Here is a 23,025-nt window from a genome sequence, read left to right as displayed (position 1 = left end):
ACATTTAGTTTCTCATTTAGTGAACGATCAAGAGTCACTATCTTTGGATTCGTTTTTTGTCTTGATCTATTCCACAAAGGTGCAAGGTGTTGGTGTTGACAAACTTTGTTGGAAGCCAGCCTGCAGTCGAGGTTTCAAGGTGAATGGGTATTATCATTCTTTATCCTCTTCTACTGTCATTCCCTTCCCTTGGCAAATGGTGTGGCAATTGAAGATTCCTCCTCGGGTAGCTTTTTTCTCTTGGACTGCGGCTTTAGGCAAAATTTTAACTATAGATAATCTTCGGAAGAGGCACTTTGTTGTTCTTGAGTGGTGTTTTATGTGCAAAGGGTGTGGGGAATCTGTAGATCATCTCCTCCTTCATTGTCCTATTGCATGTGAGATGTGGAGTATGATCTTCTACTTGTTTGGTATTTGTTGGGTGATGCCGCAAAGGGTAGTGAATTTGTTGGATTGTTAGTCATGCAATTTCAAGCGACACCGTAATATAGTTATTTGGAGGATTGTGACGCACTGTTTGATGTGGTGTATCTGGCAGGAACGAAATTCAAGAAGCTTTGAGAATCGCGAACAGTCCATTCTTGAGTTTAAGTCTTTTTTTCTTTTTACTCTTCTTGAATGGTGTCTGGTTCTACCTTCTTTTTCTTGTATTTCCCTTCTTGGGTTGCTTGATCATTGTACTTTGGTTTCTTGATGTTTTTGCCTCGTTCGTACATTTCCTATGTACGGGGCTATGTTCTTTCAATAAAATTTTTATGTTACTTATCAAAAAAAAAAAAAGTATTTTGACATAGGTATTTTAGCATTCATTTAGTAGAAGATTGTTAAATTCTTCTATTTTAACCATTATGATTGTAAACCTACACCTTGTGCTGATGAATAGGTTTCTTCAACAAATGAGGACTGATAGAAAGGGGATAAGTGAAATGTAAGGATAAGAATGAAGCTTGAGAAAGCCTGATAATTCATGGGATTGAAGAGAGATTTTCAATCTCTTGAGTCCACATGTACTTTTGTTTTCTTAGTGCTTTAAGAGATTGCAAAAAAAGTATCTCTCAAGCTTATCAGTCCTTGATAATATTGAATGAAGAAACTCTCTGTTCCAAACCTTGTAGAAGTGGGAATTGTGTGCACTGTTTACAAAGGTTTAGGTCTGACTCAAGTATATCCAAGCTTGGTTGGTGCAAACAGTTGCTTTGAGTTGGGTCATTGAAACCTGAGTTGATGAGATCTGTGTCCCTAAAAATATGAACCTAAAATCTGTTCCCTCTAGGCTCAAGCATGTAGAGGGCCAAGGCCACAATGTGGTGCTTAGTTGTAGGATGGCTTTTTGCTAACCATAGAAACTGGGAAACCAAGTACTGTCAGTTCCTCTTAAAAATCTTTGAATACCATATTGGACATCCACACTTAAGACATTATGCTTAACACAGACTAATATGACATGAAATGCAAGTATTATTTTTAAGGACAAAGTTTAGCTACAAAATTTATTGTAACCTAAGGCTATAACCTTACTTATTATTATTAACATTACTACATATTTCAAAAATCTAACCATTGGATTGCATGTTTATGCTTGAAATTTAAACAATTTATTGATGACATGACTATTGATTTTTAATTTTCTAAAAATTTTGCAAGCATAGAGATTATAAGAAGAAAATGTAATTCAATGATTGATTTGTCAAAATTTACATCCAATGAAAAAATATTAAATAAAGTTGTAGTGTTAGGCTACAATAGCTAAACTTTGTCCTATTTTTAATGGCTGTTATATATATATATATATATATATAAGCTGAAGAGTAACATTTATTATTGCTACACTTCTGTTGAGCCACATCATCCACCCATTTTCAACATTCTCTCTTATTTTTAATTCTTTTCTTCTTCTTTTTTTTTCCTTATTAATTTCTTAACTTATTGTTATATTTTTTCTAACTTTTTTCCTCATTTTTACCTTTTCATCTCCCCACTGCTCTCTACCTTAATATCACTTTTCCTCAATCCCTTTATCTTTTTTTATTTTTTTACTTTTCTTATTTTTCCCTCCTCTTACTATAAATTTATAATTCTCTTTTCCATTCTATTCATAGTTTTTTCACACACAAAATGTTATTTCTCTCTCTTTCTCTCTCTCTCAATTTTTTTTCTTTTTTGGTGGGTTTTTCTTTTAATATTTTTCTTGCATCTCTATTTTAGGTTGATGAATGTTTGTATTATTTGGAACTCTACTTTGGGTTGATGTGATTATGTTTTGTGTTTTAAGTTATCTTTTTTATTCTCTTTGATTTCATAAATGTTATCATATTGCATTATAAAGATAGCATAAAAGAATATTATGGTAGAACAAAGTTTAGCCCATGCCAAACCTAGGCCAAGAACCATCAAACATAGGCCCATCCCACAAATAAAAGGCCAGAGCTGAATTACATAGGCTATTGCATTCTCTATAGTATCCGAGCAAACCTCATCAGTCCAAGGAAGGGAAGTAATGCCCTGAGGGAGTCTACCAGCCAAGCACAAGATTCAGCATGAGACACAAGTTACTAGGAAATCATTTCAATAGCAGAACAATGGGTCTCACTCCCTAATACAAGATTAGACACGCTGGAATAGTAACCTAGACCTAGAGGCCCACCCAGACTTTGCAAGTGGAGGGACCCACACGCATGCTAAATATTCTCTCATCATGACTAGTCCACTAATATAAGGGTATAAAAATAGAGGAGAAGGCCGAGGTAAGGAGTTGGAACATTTTTTTTTAGGGGAGAAAAAACATGAGAGAAAGAAAGGAATCATCATCTAATACTTGGGAAAGGTGATCCAACTCAGGACACCTTGGTTGTTTGAAATCATCATCTAATACTTGGGAAAGGTGATCCAACTCAGGACACCTTGGTTGTTTGAAATCTTCCTCGGGCAGTAGATTTTTAGTAATGAACCACTTCACAACCGTTCATCTTCATCATCCACCATCCCAAACTTCTCTTGGGATCTCTAATTTTGGGCTATACCCAATGCAACATACAAATTAATTGGGGGTCCTAGCCCAACAATCTTTATTTCACTGCAGGCCATACCACCACAAATATAATGTTGTTTTATTACGTAACATGACTTGGATAATTTGATTTTTTTTTTTCTTCTCATATTATTTTCTATAAAATTATTATTATTCTCTCTCACATTCTCTCTTGAAAAAGTGGTTATTCTCTTTCTCTCGATTTTTTATTATTTCTTGCAACTCTACTTTATATTGATGAATCATTGTGATTTTTTAAAACTCTATTTTGGGTTCATATGTTTTTTATGTTGTATTTTTTAGTTCCCCATCACAAGTAGTCTATCTCTCTCTCTCTCTCCCCAATAAAATTTAGAGAATAAATTATACATATTTAGTGTAAGTTTGATATGAGTTTTGAGACTTAACAAAAGTATAGCAACAATAAATGTTATGCTTAAGATTTTTGATATTACGAGTTTGATATTTATTTTATTTTTTAATAAATTTGGATTTAAATTAGGTGCTTTCAACCCAAACATGTCTTTTCCTATTATGTAAGTGCACAAAAATAAATCGAAGTAAACCAACATGAATTGAATGATTTGAATGGACTAAATTGGATCAAATGGAGAGAATACGACCAAATAGGAACAAGGTAAACCGAATAGGACTGAAGTGGACAGAATGAATTGAACGGGACCAAATTGGATCGAATAGGACTAAAATGGACAGACTGAACCGAATAGAAGCAATGTAGACTGAATAGGACATAATGGACAAAATGTACCGAATAAAACCAAATGGTCTGAATAGGACTAAAGTGGATCAAAGTGAACAGATTGGATCGAATATGATGAAATAGAACCAAAGTACACATAATAAACCGAATAGGACCAAAGTGGATAGAATTGACCGAAGAAAATAGGACCAATGTGGACTAAATGGACCGATTTAGTCCGAAGTAGATAGAATAAGGGCCAATGTGAACTGAATGGACCAAATTAAACCGAAGTTGATTAAATAAGACTGAATGAGCCAAATTGGACCAAATTGGACTGAAGATGACAAAATGGACCAAAGAGAACCAATATGGACTGAATAAGACTTTTGAATATTTATCTTTTTTATTGTATTTTTAGGGCTCATATTTCTAATTTCTAATGTCTATTTTAGTTTTTTTTTTTTTTTTTTTTAACTCAAAACTAAAGAGTTTAGCCCAAATTTAATAAAATTTCATACTTTTTAACTCAAAAGTGAAGAGGAAAAAAAAAGTATTTTTGAGCTAAACATGAAAAGAAAACCAACAAAAATAATCAATTTAAGTCCCAATTAGTCTAAAATGGACTAAAGGAGAACCGAAATTGACTGAGTGGACCAAAGTAAACCTAATTGGACCGAATTAAAATTATTTAATTTTTAGAGAAGACAAATTATCTTCAAAAAAAATTAGGAAAAAAATTATACATTATATTACAATACAAAATAACAATTTATTCTCATATATCACGTGGATCTACGACTAGTTTTGAAAACAAAACTTGACAAAACACACGACTATATGAGAACTATATCAAACAAGGCAAGACACAGGTAAAGCAATTTCCTAACAAGTTTACAATCTATAAAGCAATGATTTATTAGGATTTTGGAAATGGAAAATTCTTGTAGAAAAATATTAATACAATATCAAAGTCAAGTCATATCATGGAGTTGTGAATTGCTATTAACATCATCATCTTGTATGTTTTAGCCTAAGATAGCAATGTCACCACCTATTACAACATCCCAAACGAAGAATCCTTCAAAAAATTCCAAGCAGTGACCAGAACCTCTCTAAATAATACCGTACCACTTTAAATTCTATGTATTTTGCCTGTATCCAAGTCAAACCCACAATGCACAACTCATCACACACCCAACATACTATGCTCTGAAGTCTGAAGTCTGCAAAACCATCCCTGAAGGACACGTGCCAGCAGCAGAACCCAAAAAGGGTGGGGGGAAAAGTCGCTGTATTCGAACTATCAACAAAACAAAAGATGTATACATGATCAAGTACAGAACGCGCGATGAGATTTCAGTCTCAATGCACATTTTAACATTTTCTTGCAGCAAGCAATATGAATATTTGCTCAATTTTCATCATGATTTTGTCAAATGTTACAGCCTTGATAGGGGCCAAAATGCCCTTCATAATTATGGCACACAGCAAGGAGACAACAGCTTTGGTGCTGAGAAACAGAGAACACATACAACGGTACTACCACTATAAACTAAACCCGAAAACTAGCTTTCTCAACTTATGATTCCTTCTGTAAACTCACAAATTACAAAGGGACCCAAAAAGAAAAAGTGAACTCAACTAATCAATATAATCAAGAGAAAAATGCAGAGGGCAATATAATTGATGCCACTCATCGAGTTGTAGCAGTTGATTCGGCCAACCACCGCCACACTTTCACTTGGCCTGCTCCATCACCAGTAAAAAACAGGCCTCCAGGACCCATCTGAATTGCTCGAACCTCCTGTTTAGCATAAATTTTACCTCTCTCGGAAAATCTAAAGCAGGATAGACCAACAGAAAACATATACAATGGTTCATTAGGTTCTTGAAAACACAAATAGATGCTAACAAAAATATTAAATAAAATGGACACAAGTCAAAACCAAGAAAATACTCACGATGGCAAATCATAAAGATGGACAGTGTTATCATTGCAAGAGCATAGCAAGATGGGCTTGGATTCTAAATCATGCATCCCACAGAGTGTAAGCAGCCCCTGCAGCAGACAAAATCATAACTTCATTAAACCAACTATACTACAATATAAAAGAAACTCTCTTTCAAGATGTATGCAACATTTAATTACTAAAGCACAACATCTTACTTCAAATATAAAAAAGAAAAAGAAAAAAAGAATGGCAATAACATATCATTTCAAATAATGCCACCCATATTCACTCATTTCTAAACAAGAATCCACAACCAACCGTTTCCTCATCTCAGATAACTTCCTACTCCAAACGCATATAAGTACTAAATAAATTAAAAGAAATCAACAACCAAAAACCAAAACTTTTTTAAGGGGAAGGGGGGTAAGCAAAAATATTAAATGAGAGAAAGTACGCTGATTGCTGAAATAGATAAATAAAAAATTTTAAAAAATCCTATGTGAAAGACCAAAAATTACTCATGGTTGAATTATATCATGAAATAGAGGTTCCTGGGGATGGTGTTTCGTACCATCGGACTGCCCTCAAACATGCACACGCATGCACACACAAAACAATAAAATAAATTACCACAAAAATCAGGACGACCTTCCCACAAATTCTGTTATAAAAGCTCAACAAGTAATTGAGTAGATATGCATCACCTGCAAAGGGCCAAAGACACCCCTAAACAGCCTTAAAGATCAAAAGCCTCCACCCCTAAACATAATTAACGCCAACCACATATACCCCCAAACAGAACTAAAAACAATCTTTTTTGGTCCAATTCTAAAACCAATCCTTACCATCCAAATGCTCCAATGATCCTTTTTACTAAAATGAGCAGAGTAGCCTATTATTTGAAAACCAACTTAAGAAGTATACATGCACAGAAAACCTTGCACACAGTAAATATCATGGCCGATCTTTAAGCCTCCAACAGTTTATCAACACCTACAGATCTGAACATGCAAGCCAAGAGGAGACCTCATCATAATCTATAATCCAAATCATCAGATCCTCATTGTATGCTTAGGAATAAACTTATAATACCATTCAAAAAAATTTAATTTAAAGCCTTTTCCAGAATCATAAATTTCCAAAAGCCATCATAGTCCAGCACATCACGACTCAGAACTTTGATAGAACTCTAAATTTTCCCCTTGAAACATGGACTGCCTTACTAACAATCCATTGAAGGTTTTCACATACGCAAATTTGACACCAAAAACCCATTTCCAAGTCCTAGACATTACAATTGCCAGTAGATGCTTCCTCAATGACTTCTTTTAATGCATCCAACAGAATCCTTCTGACGCTAAACAATAAAGATAATTCTGCTGATAAGAACTCCAGAGAGAGATCATGATTTATGGCAGAGAAAAGATGGATGGATATAGAGCCAAGATATGGCCAATCAGAAAATTATTTTGCTCCACTTGAAAGCAGTTTGGATTTATATTGCACAGACCACACTAAAAATCTCTAATAAGATTACAAAGCAGCCGTGAAGAAATTCACTCTTGACTACTAGAGCCCCCAACTCTTTGAATGCAACTTTTTATGCTGAAATTAGACACAATGTGAATTAAATAATTCACAAAAACTGGATGGTTTTGGTTTCCCAAAGAAGAAATGAAAAGAACATACAAAGGTCTTCTACATTTTAATTTGCCAGCTTATGGGGCACTCATGGTCACAGAGAGTTTCAACAATTCATACAGATTACAACTGAATTAGAAATTTTGAAGTAAAGGTGGCATGAGAGAGATGTGATGGAATCTTGTTTCTTCTAGAAAAAATCACATCTAGATGTGAGAAGACAATATACTCAGTAATTGATGCCAAAAACAGACAGCAGAAGTCATTTGATCACACATAAACAAATCTATCTAAAGCAACAGACGACAATACTTAATGAAATTTCAACAAACATGCAAAACAAACTGCATATTTCTTTTGATCACACATACTCATACATAACGAATTGACATGTTCCAAGAGAAGTAATCTTTCGCAAAATCATCAGTCAAGGAAAAAGAACAATTTGTTAACGTTTATAATCTCCCATTAATATTCAACCACACTGAAGCTTGCAATGTACTATTTACTTGGCCCATGTTTGCTATCTCAACTTGGAATGCATTACACAAACTTCTAGGCATGAGAATACATTTGGCCTTTTTGTGCATGTTTGGTAACCTTTTTTTTTTTTTAACACAAGAATGCATTCATTCATTTTTCATTTTAGGAAGCTAAAATGAGAATCCTCAAAACTGAAGGATTCTTGTGTTTGGGTAATTAAAGAGACATTTTATTGAAATAAGACTACTTCATGTACAATGAACATAAAGGAGTCTAAAGAATTACAAAGTATCAGTATTATGTACAGAAATCAGAATGACAGCAACTTTAACTCATAATGGAGTTGCTATTAGTGAAACCCCATGCAAAAGACCAATCAAATAAAGAGCTTGGGAAAAATTGCTATCAATTGAGTCCTTGTACTTTCCACATCCTCAAATATGGTGGCCAAGCAACCACCTACATCCCACAAACCCACTCAAATCAAACCTTGAACCCAAAAACCCAATAGGGAGGGTGGAAGAGAGACAGGATGGTTCAGCAATGGCCAAGCTCCCCAGAGAGAGAGAGAGAGAGAGAGGATAAGAAGCAGGTCATGTCAAAACCAACCAGACGTGTGTGGCCCTCCTTTTCCTCTTAATATTTTTTTATAGGTAAAGATATATATTGCAAAGAGACTACTTCATGTTCCAGGAACATGGAAAAATCTGAAGATTTACAGATGATATAATTATATATAGACAGAGACACAATATAAATAAAAATATTAAAATATGATCCCAAAATTTATATACTAGGCCCCCCTCCCCGAAATAATTAACAAATTCACCCATGAAACCCGAATAGAAAAAATATCTGACCTACCCTTTTGCCCAGTTGTCCCAAAAATTACCCAAAAAAACTTCAGACAAACAAAAAAACCCAATCAAACAAATCACAAATCTAGATAACAAGAATACCCTTCAGGCAATATAGCAAATCAGGCTCTTCCTTCTCTAATCTGACCTCTCTCTTCTCTGAAATCTCTCCTCAGTCCCCTCTCTCTGCACTCTCTAAGATGCGTTGTGTGAGCTTGTGAGGCGGATCCTCTGCCAATTTTTAATTTATTTTTATGAGGATGAAAGCCACTTTGAATCTGTTTTTTTTTTTTTTTTTTTTTTTTTTTTGCAGATCACTACTCTAGTCTATGCTCTCCCCTCTCTCTTGAATTGCAATAAATGCTATGTTAGTAATTTTTGTTTTGCCAAATGATAAATACGAGTAATTTTTTTTTTTTTTTTGATAAGTAAGAATGTTATATATACGAACGGCTACTCTATGAATGAAAAACATAGAGCAAACCTAGAAAATACAAGAAGAAGAAAACAAAGAAAAAACAAAAAAGAAAACCAACAACAAATTAATTACAAAAGAGAAAGAGCGCTAAGAAAAGAGGGGAGAGAATCACTAATCGTGAGTCCCCATACCCGAGTAACTAATAGTGTGCGAACTTGTGGCTATCGTTTTCATCAAAATAAAATAAAATAAAATAATTGTGTTGTGTTATGTTGTGTGAATGGTGAACTTGTGAATGCCTAAATGGATAGAGGGGGTTGTGGCATGTTTTTGCTATAGTGCTAGATGGAGTATATATGTGTCAACTTTTGGTTCAAAGGGTATGTAACTAATGATAAAAGTTGTACTAGTCCAAAAAATAATAATAATAATAATTTGAAAAAAAAAAAAAAAAAGGTGTAAGGTATGTCTAAATAACACATGGAGAGTACTCATTCTACTATTTATTTTGATACTTCATTATTTCCCTATCTTATAATAAATCCATTGTTCCAAAAATTAGTCCCAAATAAACATTGATTATTACATTGGATAAAATCTCATGACTTTACAAGTCAAGAAATTATTTGAATGTTATGTACATCTAAATCAATCCTTATAATTTATATGACTTATATGATTTGTAGATAATGGGAAAGTCAACTACAATGTTTGATTTTTTTGAAAGAAAATACAAACAAATTAGAAGTCATTACTGATATTCTATTTTATGAAAATCATCGAACAACATTTTGAAGAATTGCTATTGATGAAATAAGTATTAGTTCATTGCAACATGATCATAGATTATGTCCACAAATATGGGATTAAGATGTTAATGGGCATTATGAAATTCAACGAACTAATATTAAGTCCCCCCCCCCCCCAAACTTCGATTCCATCCCTGTATACAGAAAGACGACAATGGCAGGAACTCTCAAATGGAGGTGCTATTAGTGAGACCCCATGCATGATACCAATCTAATAAAAGAGCCTACTATAAACATAGTTAACAATTGAGTCCCTGTACTTTCTACATCCTCACACGTATGTTATGTTCCCTTCAGAATGTCCACATCAAACATAGAGGCACTAAATTCCAAATGTCGGAAAAATGCTTACCAACCCAATTCCTCTACAACTTGAACGCAGCAGTGAAGTGTAGCAATAGATGATCCACCGACTCCCCGCTATAACGACACCCCACTACACCGACACATACAACACCACCCTAATATCTTATAACCTTGCTTAAGGAGACTGTCACGCGTGAGGATCATCCCCCATGCCACAATCACAGCCAAAAAAATAAAAATAAAACACCGTGGGTCCTTAATATAAACCCAACCTGACCCATATCTCTTACTTAGCCCAATCAGATCCAAATGCATTCTAAACTAATTCATAACCAAACACAATTACATTAAGCATAATTATTTTTTAAGAGAAGTCTTGGCGTAATGCGAAGTGTAATTTTTTAGAAAGATGTATTATGCTATAATGCATTCTAGTAGGATACACTCCACTGGAATCCATTCGGCCAATAGTGTTACCAAACACTACCTCAGTATCCTCTGAATTCCACCATGGACAAAACAGCTTTTATTGAAAACTGATATTATATTTTCTTGAATCTTGCAGATCTCTAAAGCATGCCGCCTAGAATGCTAAATGCAGATTAATCTGACAAATAAGTCATCATTTTCATAATATCGGGTTATGAAAAGACCCTAAAAGTTCAAAATAACACTTAAAAATTTCAGATACAGCACAGAGTCTTTCAAAATATAATGTGCACGTAATCTCCCTTCAAATGAAAATTGATCTTCCAATAGCAAGGCACCTCCTCCCCTTATAAGTTCTAGGTGCAGGGTGAGGTCATGAGTTCAAGAATGTAGCTTACCAATAGAACATAATCTCTCGAGATAATTTGAACTCATGACCTCATCACCCTCCACCAAATTCATTTCTGATATAACCAAGATAGTTTGATAATTTCAACAACATACTAAGAAGGAAAGAAAATCAAATGCTCCTTTTATCAATATCAACATCTGAATTCAACTAAATGGATTGACAAGCCCACCAACTTCATTTCTGATATAGCCAACTTATTTAAAAATAAAATTTTAATATGCATGAAAAGGAAAAATAAAATATCACAAACCACATACATGGTCTTCATTGTGAGTGTATGTTACTTCCAGATTCCCACTTTCTGTAGCAACCCACACCTGCACAAAACAAAAATGGAACAACATAAAAACTTGGTAGCTCTAGTGCATATTAAAAATCTAGAGATATATACATACATATACATTAAATAAAATAAACATTAGAGACATCAACCTTTATTGTTTTGTCTAATGAGCATGATAAAAGAAACTGGTCCCAACAAAGAACAGACATCACAACTGAACTATGCTCCTTTAGTGTCTGTACACATTGCAAAGTTTCAAGGTTCCAGACCTGCAAGAAGGCACATATGATTTTTTAAGAAAAGAAAATTCAAAAAGCAGGAAAAATGCATTCCAAATGCAACTACTGTGTATTCTTTAAAATAAAACTCTAAAAGTACACCACTAAAAAGATTAGATACATAGAATAAAACGATATTGAAACCAACTTACTCTTATAGAACAGTCCATAGAACCAGAATAGAGTCTATTAGCTCCAACTACTAATGAAACAACTCCGAGGGTATGACCTGTAAGTGATGCAGCCGGTTCAAAAGTGTTGGTAACTACATTAAATTTCCATGCCAATATAGACCCATCCTGCACCAAATAAAATCTCCAATAAATACCAGTAAAATATGTCAATTCCACACGCATAACAAAGAAAAAAGGCGCATACACAATCAAACACAAACGGGGACAGAATGTCTCCCTAAAGATGCAATGGATTTTCATTACGATTGATTCAAATCAAACTATCAAATCTGAATTTCAACAAAACCAAGGGTCCACATCTACCACATTTTTATTTAAAGTATATACCCCTGATAGCCTGATAGGCACAGTGACCACCTTTAAAATCCTTCAATATCAAAATTCCTCCCTCAATAACATAGTTAAAACAATCTGATGGTTCACACAATGATGCAGGCCTACACATCAATCAATCCACCACTAAAAGTTGCAAAAAAACAACTCTTACTGAACATTGAGAAAAAAAATCATACTAAACAAAATCGTACTCATAGTCCAAAATATTACCTGTATACCAGCAAAGAGAAAATCATTACCCACAACCATGGCATAAACTTGTCCTACAGGTCCATTAAGATTCAGTTCAGAGTTAGTTAGTGTGTTCCATGCCTGCAATATCATTATCAAAACCCCATTAAGCACGATATTATTCTACTCACTGCTTGGCCGAGAGAGAGAGAGAGAGAGAGTATTGTTATACTCACACTAATAAGCTCACAACAGTAACACCTTAATATAACCCCCTCTCCTCTCCCCCGCCCCCAAAAAAAAAATAATAATAAAATAAAAGAAGGAAAGAAAGGAACCGTTACATTGCACTATAAATTTTAAAAACAAAAGCTTGAGGTTGCCTACCTTGACAGCATTTGGGATTCCAACAAAGACCCAATGGCCTTCATTGATCATACAACCTACTTCACCACCAAGTTGAATCACTGCCTTACACTGCAAAGAAATATAGTAAAACCATAACAAATGAACTATGAGAGAGAGAGAGAGAGAGAGAGAGTTAACCTAATCCCAATCAGGAGTAAAATAAACAGTCTATTTTTCAAATTTTACTATACACTACATCAATTGCACCAGATGACAATGAAAATCATCAGTGCAAAAAGAACAGACCTAAGTTTACCACTATTACTCAATTTCGAATTCTCACAAAAAATTTATCTTTTTATCATAAGAAGGTGGCCCCGTTTTTCCTAGTTTTCAATGAGTGCAACTTCATATCACTACTTAGTACAAACCAAAAAACTAAAAAGTAAAAATTAACGATCAAATTATAGATTTCCCTTCTCTTCCTATAAATTCCCAGCAATCAAACACAAACTTAATTAAAATATATATATATATATATATATAATATCAAACCCCAAATAAATTAAAAAAAGAAAAAAGCAAATAACAACCTAGATTTCCCTTCTCTTCCTATAAATTCCCAGCAATCAAACACAAACTTAATTAAAATATATATATATATATATATAATATCAAACCCCAAATAAATTAAAAAAAGAAAAAAGCAAATAACAACCTGCCCAGTTGTACAATCCCAAACCCTGACTGTCTCGTCTTTACTCCCCGTATAAAGCGAATTGGAATCCGACGGCAATGCGATCCCATTCACAACCTGTTCATCAAAATCCAAAATCAAACCCCAAAAACAAAAACCCCCAAAAAACAATCAAAATCACATAAACCTTAAAAAGCACAACCTTTAGATGACCCTCGAGCTGCGCCACCATCGAAAAATTATCACCGGTGCTCCAAGAATGCAAGTATCGGCACTTTTCGCCATAACCACAGTTCCCTTGGATCCAAAAATTACAAACCTTGGAAACCTTCTCGGTGGGCTTATTGTTACGCGTAAGAGTTCTATTACCACCACCGCCGCCGCCGTGGGCTCGGCCCCAAGAGTTGGAGTAATTGGGCCTGGAGGAGCGTGGGCCGGAGAAGGAAGAGGAGGAAGAAGAGTAGTCATCGGAGAATCCACCTCCACCGCCGCCGCCGCGCTTGGAGGAGCCGTTGGGTGGCGGAGGTAGTTCTCCGTGAAGATACGGACATGGATGGCGGTTGCAATTCCCGGCTCGCCAATGATAACACACTTTCTGGATTTGGCTGCTGTTGTTGTTGTTGCCGTGGTGGTAGTTCTTGGAATTTTCCACAGGGCCACCTAGTCTCTGAAACACTCTCTTGCTTCCGCTATCTACATCCATAGCTACGAAACTCCGATCAACGATCAATCCCAATCCGATTCAAATGTATCAGAAACCCTAAATCTCAGAGAAGATTTTTGGGGGAAAATTGAAATTTGAAATTGACGAAACCCTAGAAAAATTGCTGATCTCTGTGTCTGTGTGTGTGTGTGTGTGGCGGGGTATTGAGGTTGAAGGAGGTGGGGGAGAAAGAAATACGGTAGTACAACGCGTCGACTGTACGGGATGAGGTGTGGAATTACGATAATACCCTCAATCGGAGTTGCAATATATAGTTATTATTATATATAGTAAAAATAAAATTTGGGAAATTGCGTGTCTTGATTGAAACCTTGAGTTTGAAGCGCGCTGATGTTGGTTGTACCTTTGCAAAGTTTTGAAGTGGAACTGGAGAAAGTGATGATGAGGTGTTAAACTGATCCCAACAGACCAAACCCAAGTGACTTATCCATATATTCGAGGAAAATAAGGGGGAAAGGGTTTTTTTTTTTTTTTTTTTTTTTTAATAATAGATAGGGTTTGATTTTAAAATGTGATGATTTATTGAATCTCTCTTCTACTTTTTTTAGTTTGATTTTTTATAGTCAAATTTTTTTGTTTACAATTTTTTTTTTTTTTGAGAAGCTATTTTGTTTACAACTAATTAAGAAAATTTGTTATTGAAGATTTCCTTTTCTTTTTCTTTTTTTTCTTTTTGAATTGTTATTGTTGTTTATTTGAGTCATTACCTATAGATCAATTGTATTTCTTGGTACTATTGATAAAGATATCTAGGTTCGAATTTAAGATTAAAAAAAATTAAGAAAGACAATTAAGATAATTTATATTAGAAAAAAGAATGCATAACTTAAATATAATTTGTTTAGGGTGAGTACCAATTGTGGTGTGCTTTTTGGCAAGCCCTAAAAATTCAATTTTTAGACTTTCTTTTTTTTTTTTTGAGAAAGTCAATTTTTAGACTTTTTCAGCTTGTTTTAGTAAATGGAGTCGTTTAACAATTTTTTAAACAATACTCATAAGACAATATAAAACCTATTAAATGACACATCTCATGAATTTCTCTGGCATTACATGGTCATATTATTCAGGATGTTAAACTTCTAGCTCCTTATTTTTCTTGTATTAATTTCTCTCATGTTTACAGTCAAGGGGACACATTAGCTCACTCTCTTGCTAGAAAGGCAATTACCTTGCCTAATTTAACTGTCTGAATGGAAAATGTACCACCAAACATATTTTTTGAGTTGTTCAGGCCAAGTTGGTCGCCTTGACTTAATGCAATTGATGTCTGTTTTCTCCAAAAAAAAAATTTATTGGGAATCGATAATGACATTTTGATTTATCTAAAGTTAATACCAAGAAGTAACATTAATATCATTTGCTGAAAACTGATTTTTTTTTTTTTTAATAAATCTTAAAACTAATAATGGAACAAGGACACAACATATGCTTTATTCTTTTTTTGGTAAACAGGAAATGACATTCAACTAAAAGGAGGGAACCAACTCAGGTCCAAGCCTGTTACAAGGAACACCGTGGAAATCAGCTTCAACAAAGGAAACCAAGTCCACAGGTGGAACAGAATGCATAAGAAACTCTACATCTTGAGTATAACCGGAGTTCGCTAATCGATCCGCACATTTATTAGCCTCTCTAAAGATATGATTGATACGAACATGAGGAAGTTGGGAGATCAGGTACTTACAATCATCAAATAAAGGAGAGATAACTGAGTTGCTATACTTGGGATTCCTCAGTGCATCAGCAAGAGCCTTTGCGTCAATTTCAATGATAATGGCAGGGAGATTCATTTGTCGACAAACCATCAGACCATCCCGAAGCGCCCAAATTTCTGCCGTGAAGCTATTCACGTTGCCTAGCTTCCTAGCAAAGCCAACCACCCAGTTTCCCAAGTTGTCTCTGACCAATCCTCCCCCAGCTGCCTTACCCAAAGCTGCATTACAAGATCCATCCATGTTTAGCTTCAACCATCCCACCCCGCTTCTCCCACTTCACTTGCCTGAGCACCATTCTCTTGTTTTGACTAGGCCGAGAGGCACAAAGGAAGAACTCAGAGGTTGAGCTGCAATAACCTTAGCTAAGTTCACGTTGACACTCTTGCTGTTGAATACACCTTGATTCCTTTGCTTCCAGATTAGCCAAAGACCGAAAGAAAATAAAACATTCCAAGGAATACCTGCAGCATTTTGAGTTGTCTTAAGACCGCCATTGGTGATTAACCAATCCCTGATGTCTTGAGAGAAAAATGTAGAATACAAACAGTGTATACCCAGTTGTTGCCATAAGGGTCTAACCAAATTACAGTCTCTGAGAGCATGCAGAATAGTTTCAGCTTCTGAATGACATAATGGACAGGTAGTATCTAGTGGAATTCCTCTCTTGGCTAAACAATCCTTGACTCCAATACTCTGCTGCATACACTTCCAAATAAACAATTGAATTCTGGGCAAGGATGAAAGTTTCCAAATCCAAGAGCCAGAGAAGGAACCAATACCTGTATCATCAATGGCAAGGAGATAGGCACTTCTCATGTCAAAATCCCCTTTTGAAGAGAACTTCCAAGCAAGCTTATCACTGCACCTTGACACACGGGGAACCGGGACGGCTTGAATCTCAGCTTTTACTTCAGGGGGGATCTCAAAAGGGATATTGGACCAATTCCAACCAGTGGGAGAAAGAACATTTTTTATTTGCATGTTATCCGAGTCTTGCGGAAGAGGGCCTTGGATATGGGACCTAATAGGACCAAGATTTGACCAATTATCAAACCAGAAATTAAGACTGCTTTCATGGCCAGGAATCCATTTAACCCCTTTTTTGAAGACTCCTTCCCCCTTCTTTAACCCCTTCCATATCGGGGAACAAGGAAGTCTCGCTTCATTTCTTGAGCTGAGGCGAAGCCTATTGCAGTACTTGAACTTCAACACCTTTACCCAAGGGGCATTCCCCTCTGGTGGACCCTCCAATTTAGCTTGGCCAAAAGCGCCGTATTTCTTCCTTTAGCAGTTTGTAACCCCAAACCACCTGCCTCCTTAGGTTTTGTCACCTCACCCCAATTAACCCAATGCATCTTCTTAGCATGATCCGTCGTCCCCTAGAGAAAGTTTCTATTGACCCTGTCAATGCCATTAAGAATTTTGTTTGGAAGAGAAGCATACTGCATCACATAGCTCGGAATGGTTGAGGAGGAAGCCTGGATGAGAACCACCCGGCCAGCCATAGAGAGTAAGTTTGCTTTCCACCCTGCCAATTTCTTCTTAACTCTATCTAGCACAAAATCAAAGTCGTGCTTGCGGTCTCCTGCATGCTTTAACGGGTACCCCAGATACTTTCCAAGATTAGGAGTTGAATTAAACCCGAGAATATCAGAGAGGAGAATTCTTTGATCCGGCCCCACATTGGGAGAGAAGAAAACACGAGACTTCGCTACACTCACCCTCTGCCCAGACCTTAGGCAAAAGTCATTCAGAACCGACTTAATAGTGTTACAGTTAACTTGATCCGCATTTGCAAAGAGCACCAGATCATCTGCAAAGAATAAGTGCGAGAAAGAAGGACCACTCCTAGAGGCTCTCACCGGAGACCACAGATTTGCTTCACACTTCTCTTCAATCAAATGACCCAAGAATTCCATGCAAAGAATAAAAAGATAAGGAGAGAGGGGATCACCTTGTCTTATACCTCTAGATGGACAAAAGGAATCAAGGCAGCCACCATTGAAAAGAAGAGATGTCGAAACGGAGGAAACACAGCTCATAATAAGATCGATAAGAGTGGCAGGAAAGTTGAAGAAGATCAGCATCTCCCTAATAAAACTCCACTCAATCTTGTCATAGGCTTTCTCCAGGTCAATCTTAATAGCCATATACCCCTTACGACCTTTGGCTCTACCTATAGTATGGATCAACTCTTGAGCAATGACAATATTATCAGCTCCTCTTCTTCCCGGAACGAATGCAGTTTGGTAAGGCGAGACAAGAAAGTCCAAATGCGCGTCTAATCCGAGCAACAATAACTTTGGAGATGATCTTATAAGTGGTGTTGCACAGACTGATAGGTCTGTAGTTACCAATGGATTCAGGGCCTTGAATTTTTGGAATAAGAACAATATGAGTTCTATTTAGATACTCGGGAACTTTTCTTTCTCTAAAGACTCTCTGCACTTCCTCCAAAACAGAATCCCCAACCACATGCCAGAAACGTTGAAAGAACCCGGCGTGAAGGCCATCCGGCCCTGGCGCCTTATGCGGCTTCATAGACCATAGCGCGTCTCTGATTTCCTCCAAAGTAACCATGCCACTAATAGAGTCCTTAACTTCCTCCGAAAGCTGCACCTGACCAAACCTATTATGCCTAGTCATCAGAGAGGTCTCATGGAGAGAAGTGGTGTACAGGGAGATAAAGCCATTCCTAAAATGCTCCATTACTTCCCTCTCAACAGTCAACCATTCTCCTCTCTCATCTTTAACCGAGGCAATATGGTTCCTCTTCCTTCTGGCTAATGCAGACACATGATAGAAAGAGGTATTGCGGTCCCCTTGGATCATCCAATTAATTCTAGATTTCAGTAACCAGAGATCTCTTTCCTGGTCTAGGATCACCTCCATCTCTTTATTCAACTGCTCCTCAAGCTCAAGGAGGGAAGAGCTCGGCCAAATAGAGATAGCTTTCTGAAGACCATAAATTCTTGCCATAATTCTCCTCTTCTTCTGATGAATATTCCCAAAGTGATTCCTATTCCAGAAGGTTGCTTCCTTTGAGAAAACCTCAATAGACTCAGCTAACTTCCTGTTGCAACTCCAAGCACTAGACACAATATTAGGGAAGGACATATCCGAAAGCCAGAATTCCTGAAACCTAAAAGGTCGGTTTAGGTGAACTGTTCTAAAAGGGACAGTTTCCAAGAGGACCGGGCAATGGTCAGAGTGGCAACGAGGCAGATGGGTGACTTTCGCCTCAGGGTAAAGAACACACCACTCCGGATTCATGAAAAATCTATCAATCCTCTCCAAAATGAGGTTGTTAACATCACGCTTATTAGTCCAAGTATACCTTGGCCCAGAGAACCCCATATCAACCATACTGCACATATCTAAACAATCTTTGAAAGCTAGAGACCGATTTACACTAACTCCCCTTCCACCAAATTTATCCTCCTGGACCAGAGGTTCGTTAAAATCCCCCGCCATTATCCAAGGCTTATTATGCAACTCAGAAACCTTAGCAAGATTATTCCAGAGAATGCACCTCTCTTCACTCCTAGGACTGGCATAAATAGCAGAAAAAATCCATGAGAGATTAGAGGCACACACCTTAACTTCCACATGAATTTCCTGCTCTGTTTTAGCTAGCTCTTTGATCTCCACCTTATCTTCATTCCACAACAACCACAATCCACCAGAGAAGCCAATCGTCTCTGTATGTATAGCACCATCAAAAGGAAGCCTGTCTGAAACTTCCTTGGCTTTACTCCCACCCAACTTAGTCTCCATAATTACAAAAATAGCCGGATCATGCCGCCGAGCTAACTCATGAATGTAAGTCTGAAAAGAGGGTTTTAAGGCTCCTCTGCTATTCCAAATCAAAAAATTCATTATTAAAACAAGAGAGATTGGAGGAAACCATTCAATCAGATGGAGGGACTCCGTCCCCTCCTTCCGATACCATACCGTCAAACCCCAATTCTTCATAAACTGACCCATCTTTAGAGCAAGGACTAGTAATTTCCTCAACAACGATAACCCTATTACCACCACACAAAAACTGACCTTGACCATTAGAACTGGAAATTAGGTTGGTAGACTCACCTAAAATCCCACTGTCATTGGCTGTCTTAGCATCAGTACTTGAAATTGAACCTCGCCCATCCCCTAAGCATTGTTGCTCGGTCAAGTCGCTTAGGTCCTCATCAGCCACATCTGAACGTTTTGGCTCACTAGAAGAAGCCAAGAAAGTAAAGGATAGATCAGCAGAGGCACGGTTTAGAGATGAGACATGGAAGGGAGGCAGAGAAGGAGATTTTGCAGAAGATAGCTCCCTCACTGAAGCTCGGTCAGAGTTAGATGGAAAGGATTGACTCAAACCCCTGGCAATGCCTTTTTTACCTTTAACAGAGGCCGGATATTTCCTTTGGGTTTGGGCTTGAGGAGATGAAATATTAAGAGGCCCAACACTAGCTTTGACCCCCTTTGTCGGCCCAAAACCATCCACAGGACCCACTTTGGAACTATCTCTAGGAGTCCACACAGATTCGGTCCTCTTGGACTGGTTTCCAGCGCCATGCAAGCTCTCCTTACGTGTCATGCCCTGTGAAAAGGCTGGACCACTAGGCACCGTGTTCCTCAATTCTGAAAATTTTGGAGGTTGTTGGGGCGCAACGTTCTTGGCTGATTTGCTAGTACTCTCCGTACTGGCCAGCGTTTTTGTCCCTCGACGATTGTTTGTCCTTTTGCTCACTACCATCCACGGTCCGTACTGACCGTTTTCCTCCTTTGTCTCACACACATCTGCCATGGCGTGACTGGACTGAGCACTATGACCAGCATGAGCTTCGTGAGCTGATGCATCATGCCTAGGCAGCCCATCCTCATCCGACGCCACCTGCTCCTTCCCCTTGCGAATGGTGTACAGGCAAGTTTCCCTTCTGTGCCCAAGCCTTCCACAGGAAAAGCAGAGGCTTTGAATGCCCTCATAACTCACAACTTGCTCAAAATGCCCAATCAGGATGGTGTTTACCAGAGGTTTGTTTATATCAATTTGAACGCACAGTCTAGCGTATTTGCCACGAGCCTCCATTGCCGTATGAGAGTCAATCCTCAGAACCTTTCCGATGGATTCTCCTAACTCCTTAAGTACCTCTGCTTCGTAAAGCTCGATGGGAAGTTCACAGAGGCGTATCCACACTGCAATCAGTGAGACATTCGCCGTTGAAGGCTTGAAGAAAGGCTCCCATGGCCTTATAGATAAAAACTGACCACCAATGAACCATGGGCCCTTCATTAAAACATTGTCAAGATCCTCATTGGAAAAGAATCTAACCAGAAAAAACCCAAAACTAAGATCAACACAATCCATTCTACTCGTCGGCCTCCACATTTGGTTCAACTTAGTCCGCATGTAAAGAAGGCTATTTGTTCTACCAACAAGCTTGACTATAATAGATTTAGACGAGGGCCCTCTGATGCGCCGCTTGGTTTCCTTTGTCAGCTTGACAGAGACCCAACCTTCCCTCAGCTGCCCGTTGTCCTCCCCATCTTCAGCATCAGAAACATCGTCTTCCTCCATAAGGTTCTCAAAATCAAAAGCTTCCACAAAAGCCCCTGGCATTTCACCCACAAGCTTCTCCTTGAAAGAGGCTCTGGCAAAGGCTTGAAGAAAGGCTCCCATTTTTGCTATTATTCATAAGCTCTACTAAAATTTTTGGCACTATTTATATGTCTACTTTACTATTTCAACTAACTTTTATTTTTATATACATTACTTTCAATAATAATTTTTCAGTTTTAGCAAAATAAGCGGTATCTAAACACACTTAAGTAAAAAGAATTGAAGAAATCTCACAGGATGATGATAGAGATCCATTTGAGAGTGGAGTAGACAAAATCTAGGTCAGCAGGTTCGAATGAGTTATTGACGAAGCACACGACGCGAGAGAATGAGTCCTTCTCTCTTGGGCCATTGGTGGTGGAAGCCAAGCATTGCAGAGCCGGTTAGTATCTTGAAGTAAAAGAAGAAACTTTATTCATTCAAAATAATGGCATTATTTGCTGCCACTTTATTTCAATGTCATAAATCAATGCCCTTAGGCGTCTACTAATATTTCTAATAAAGTTAAGGGTCGACGATGAACAGACCCTATTTTACATTTTTAATTGACCCATGGGCAGAAAATCAGCCCAACCCCAGGTGAACAAGTGGGCTACCATGCCAGGCCTTGAGCTTGGACTTTGTACTTATTTAAGTCACAGATGATGCCTCCACCAAGTACGCGTTTTAAGGTTTCGCTTTCAGGGATTCTCTACTGTCTAAACACTAACCTTCAGAGTTTAGTTTAGCTGTGGCCTGGGGGGGAAGGATGGTTGTTGGGTTAGGTTTATACTAGAAAATGCTATTTTGACATCATTTTTAGTATTTTAAATTGCATGGTACACTCACCTCGATGGATACTAAAATAGTAAAATATTTATTAAAAAAAACACAGCAATCTTTTTCAAAGCTAAAAAAATTGGTAACATTCAATAAAGAGAAAGCTAAATTGGAAACGATATCGGTCTCCTTTGTCTCTCATTCATATTGCCAAAAGCATTACCAATATTAAAATTAAAAATTGCTCACGCGTTTTAAAGGTGGCCCTCCACCTTTGTCCCTTCATCGTGACCATACTGTTTCTGTATCGCTCCCCGTAGAAACTACGTCAGGACTAATCGTGGCCCACTTGTTTCTTTAAAATGGGAACCTATCTTCCGCATTCCCATTTGACCGTTGAAAAAAATAAAATAAAATAAAATACCCCAACTCTTTTGATGTTAAGAGAGATTGATACGTCTCTTATTGTGTCGGATTCGCTATGACGCGGATATGTGCATAAAATTAGATATATATCTGAATTATAGCGTGTTTAGCTTTATTTATTTATTTATTTATGTTTTCTTTGCATGACGAATTTTATCTAATTTTTAAGTTTTGTGTGAAGTAAATTATTAAGTGTAAAATTAGATTTTAATTGAATTTTTTTTAAAAAAAAAATTAGAGTCCAATTTTACATTATATGTCAATCTAATTTTTTTAAATTTTTTCTAATAAAGAAATTATTAAGTATAAAAACCGAAAAATATAAATTCAATAAAATTTTATAAAACAAGTATAATTTAAATCTAATAATTTTAATTGTTTTACCACAGGTTACACGCTGATTTATTTTAAGTACCGTGAATTTCGGTATTTTTTATTATTATTT

General features: G+C 36.9%; 2 protein-coding genes across 2 annotated transcripts; both read right to left on the bottom strand.

Moving 5' to 3' along the window:
* Nucleotides 1-5,066: 5,066 nt before the first annotated feature.
* LOC112010460 (zinc finger CCCH domain-containing protein 48) lies at nucleotides 5,067-14,483 on the bottom strand. The gene is made up of 9 exons (XM_024042801.2): nucleotides 13,548-14,483; nucleotides 13,367-13,462; nucleotides 12,688-12,777; nucleotides 12,340-12,441; nucleotides 11,752-11,898; nucleotides 11,471-11,590; nucleotides 11,296-11,355; nucleotides 5,693-5,790; nucleotides 5,067-5,569 (listed from the first exon to the last, which is right to left on the bottom strand). Exons 1-9 carry the CDS (start codon nucleotides 14,046-14,048, stop codon nucleotides 5,425-5,427), a joined length of 1,359 nt encoding a protein of 452 aa, XP_023898569.1. The 5' UTR covers nucleotides 14,049-14,483; the 3' UTR covers nucleotides 5,067-5,424.
* Nucleotides 14,484-16,060: 1,577 nt separating this feature from the next.
* LOC112010482 (uncharacterized) lies at nucleotides 16,061-17,934 on the bottom strand. The gene is made up of 2 exons (XM_065781911.1): nucleotides 17,228-17,934; nucleotides 16,061-16,805 (listed from the first exon to the last, which is right to left on the bottom strand). The coding sequence occupies exons 1-2, from the start codon at nucleotides 17,932-17,934 to the stop codon at nucleotides 16,061-16,063; spliced, it is 1,452 nt and encodes a 483-aa protein (XP_065637983.1).
* Between the last annotated feature and the right edge of the window lie 5,091 nt (nucleotides 17,935-23,025).

The sequence above is a fragment of the Quercus suber genome, unplaced genomic scaffold, assembly GCF_002906115.3.
Source record: "Quercus suber isolate HL8 unplaced genomic scaffold, Cork oak 2.0 scaffold_282, whole genome shotgun sequence".
Classification (NCBI taxonomy): Eukaryota; Viridiplantae; Streptophyta; class Magnoliopsida; order Fagales; family Fagaceae; genus Quercus; species Quercus suber.
The sequence above is the reverse complement of the archived record's forward strand: the minus strand, read 5'-3'. Positions and strand labels throughout refer to the sequence as shown.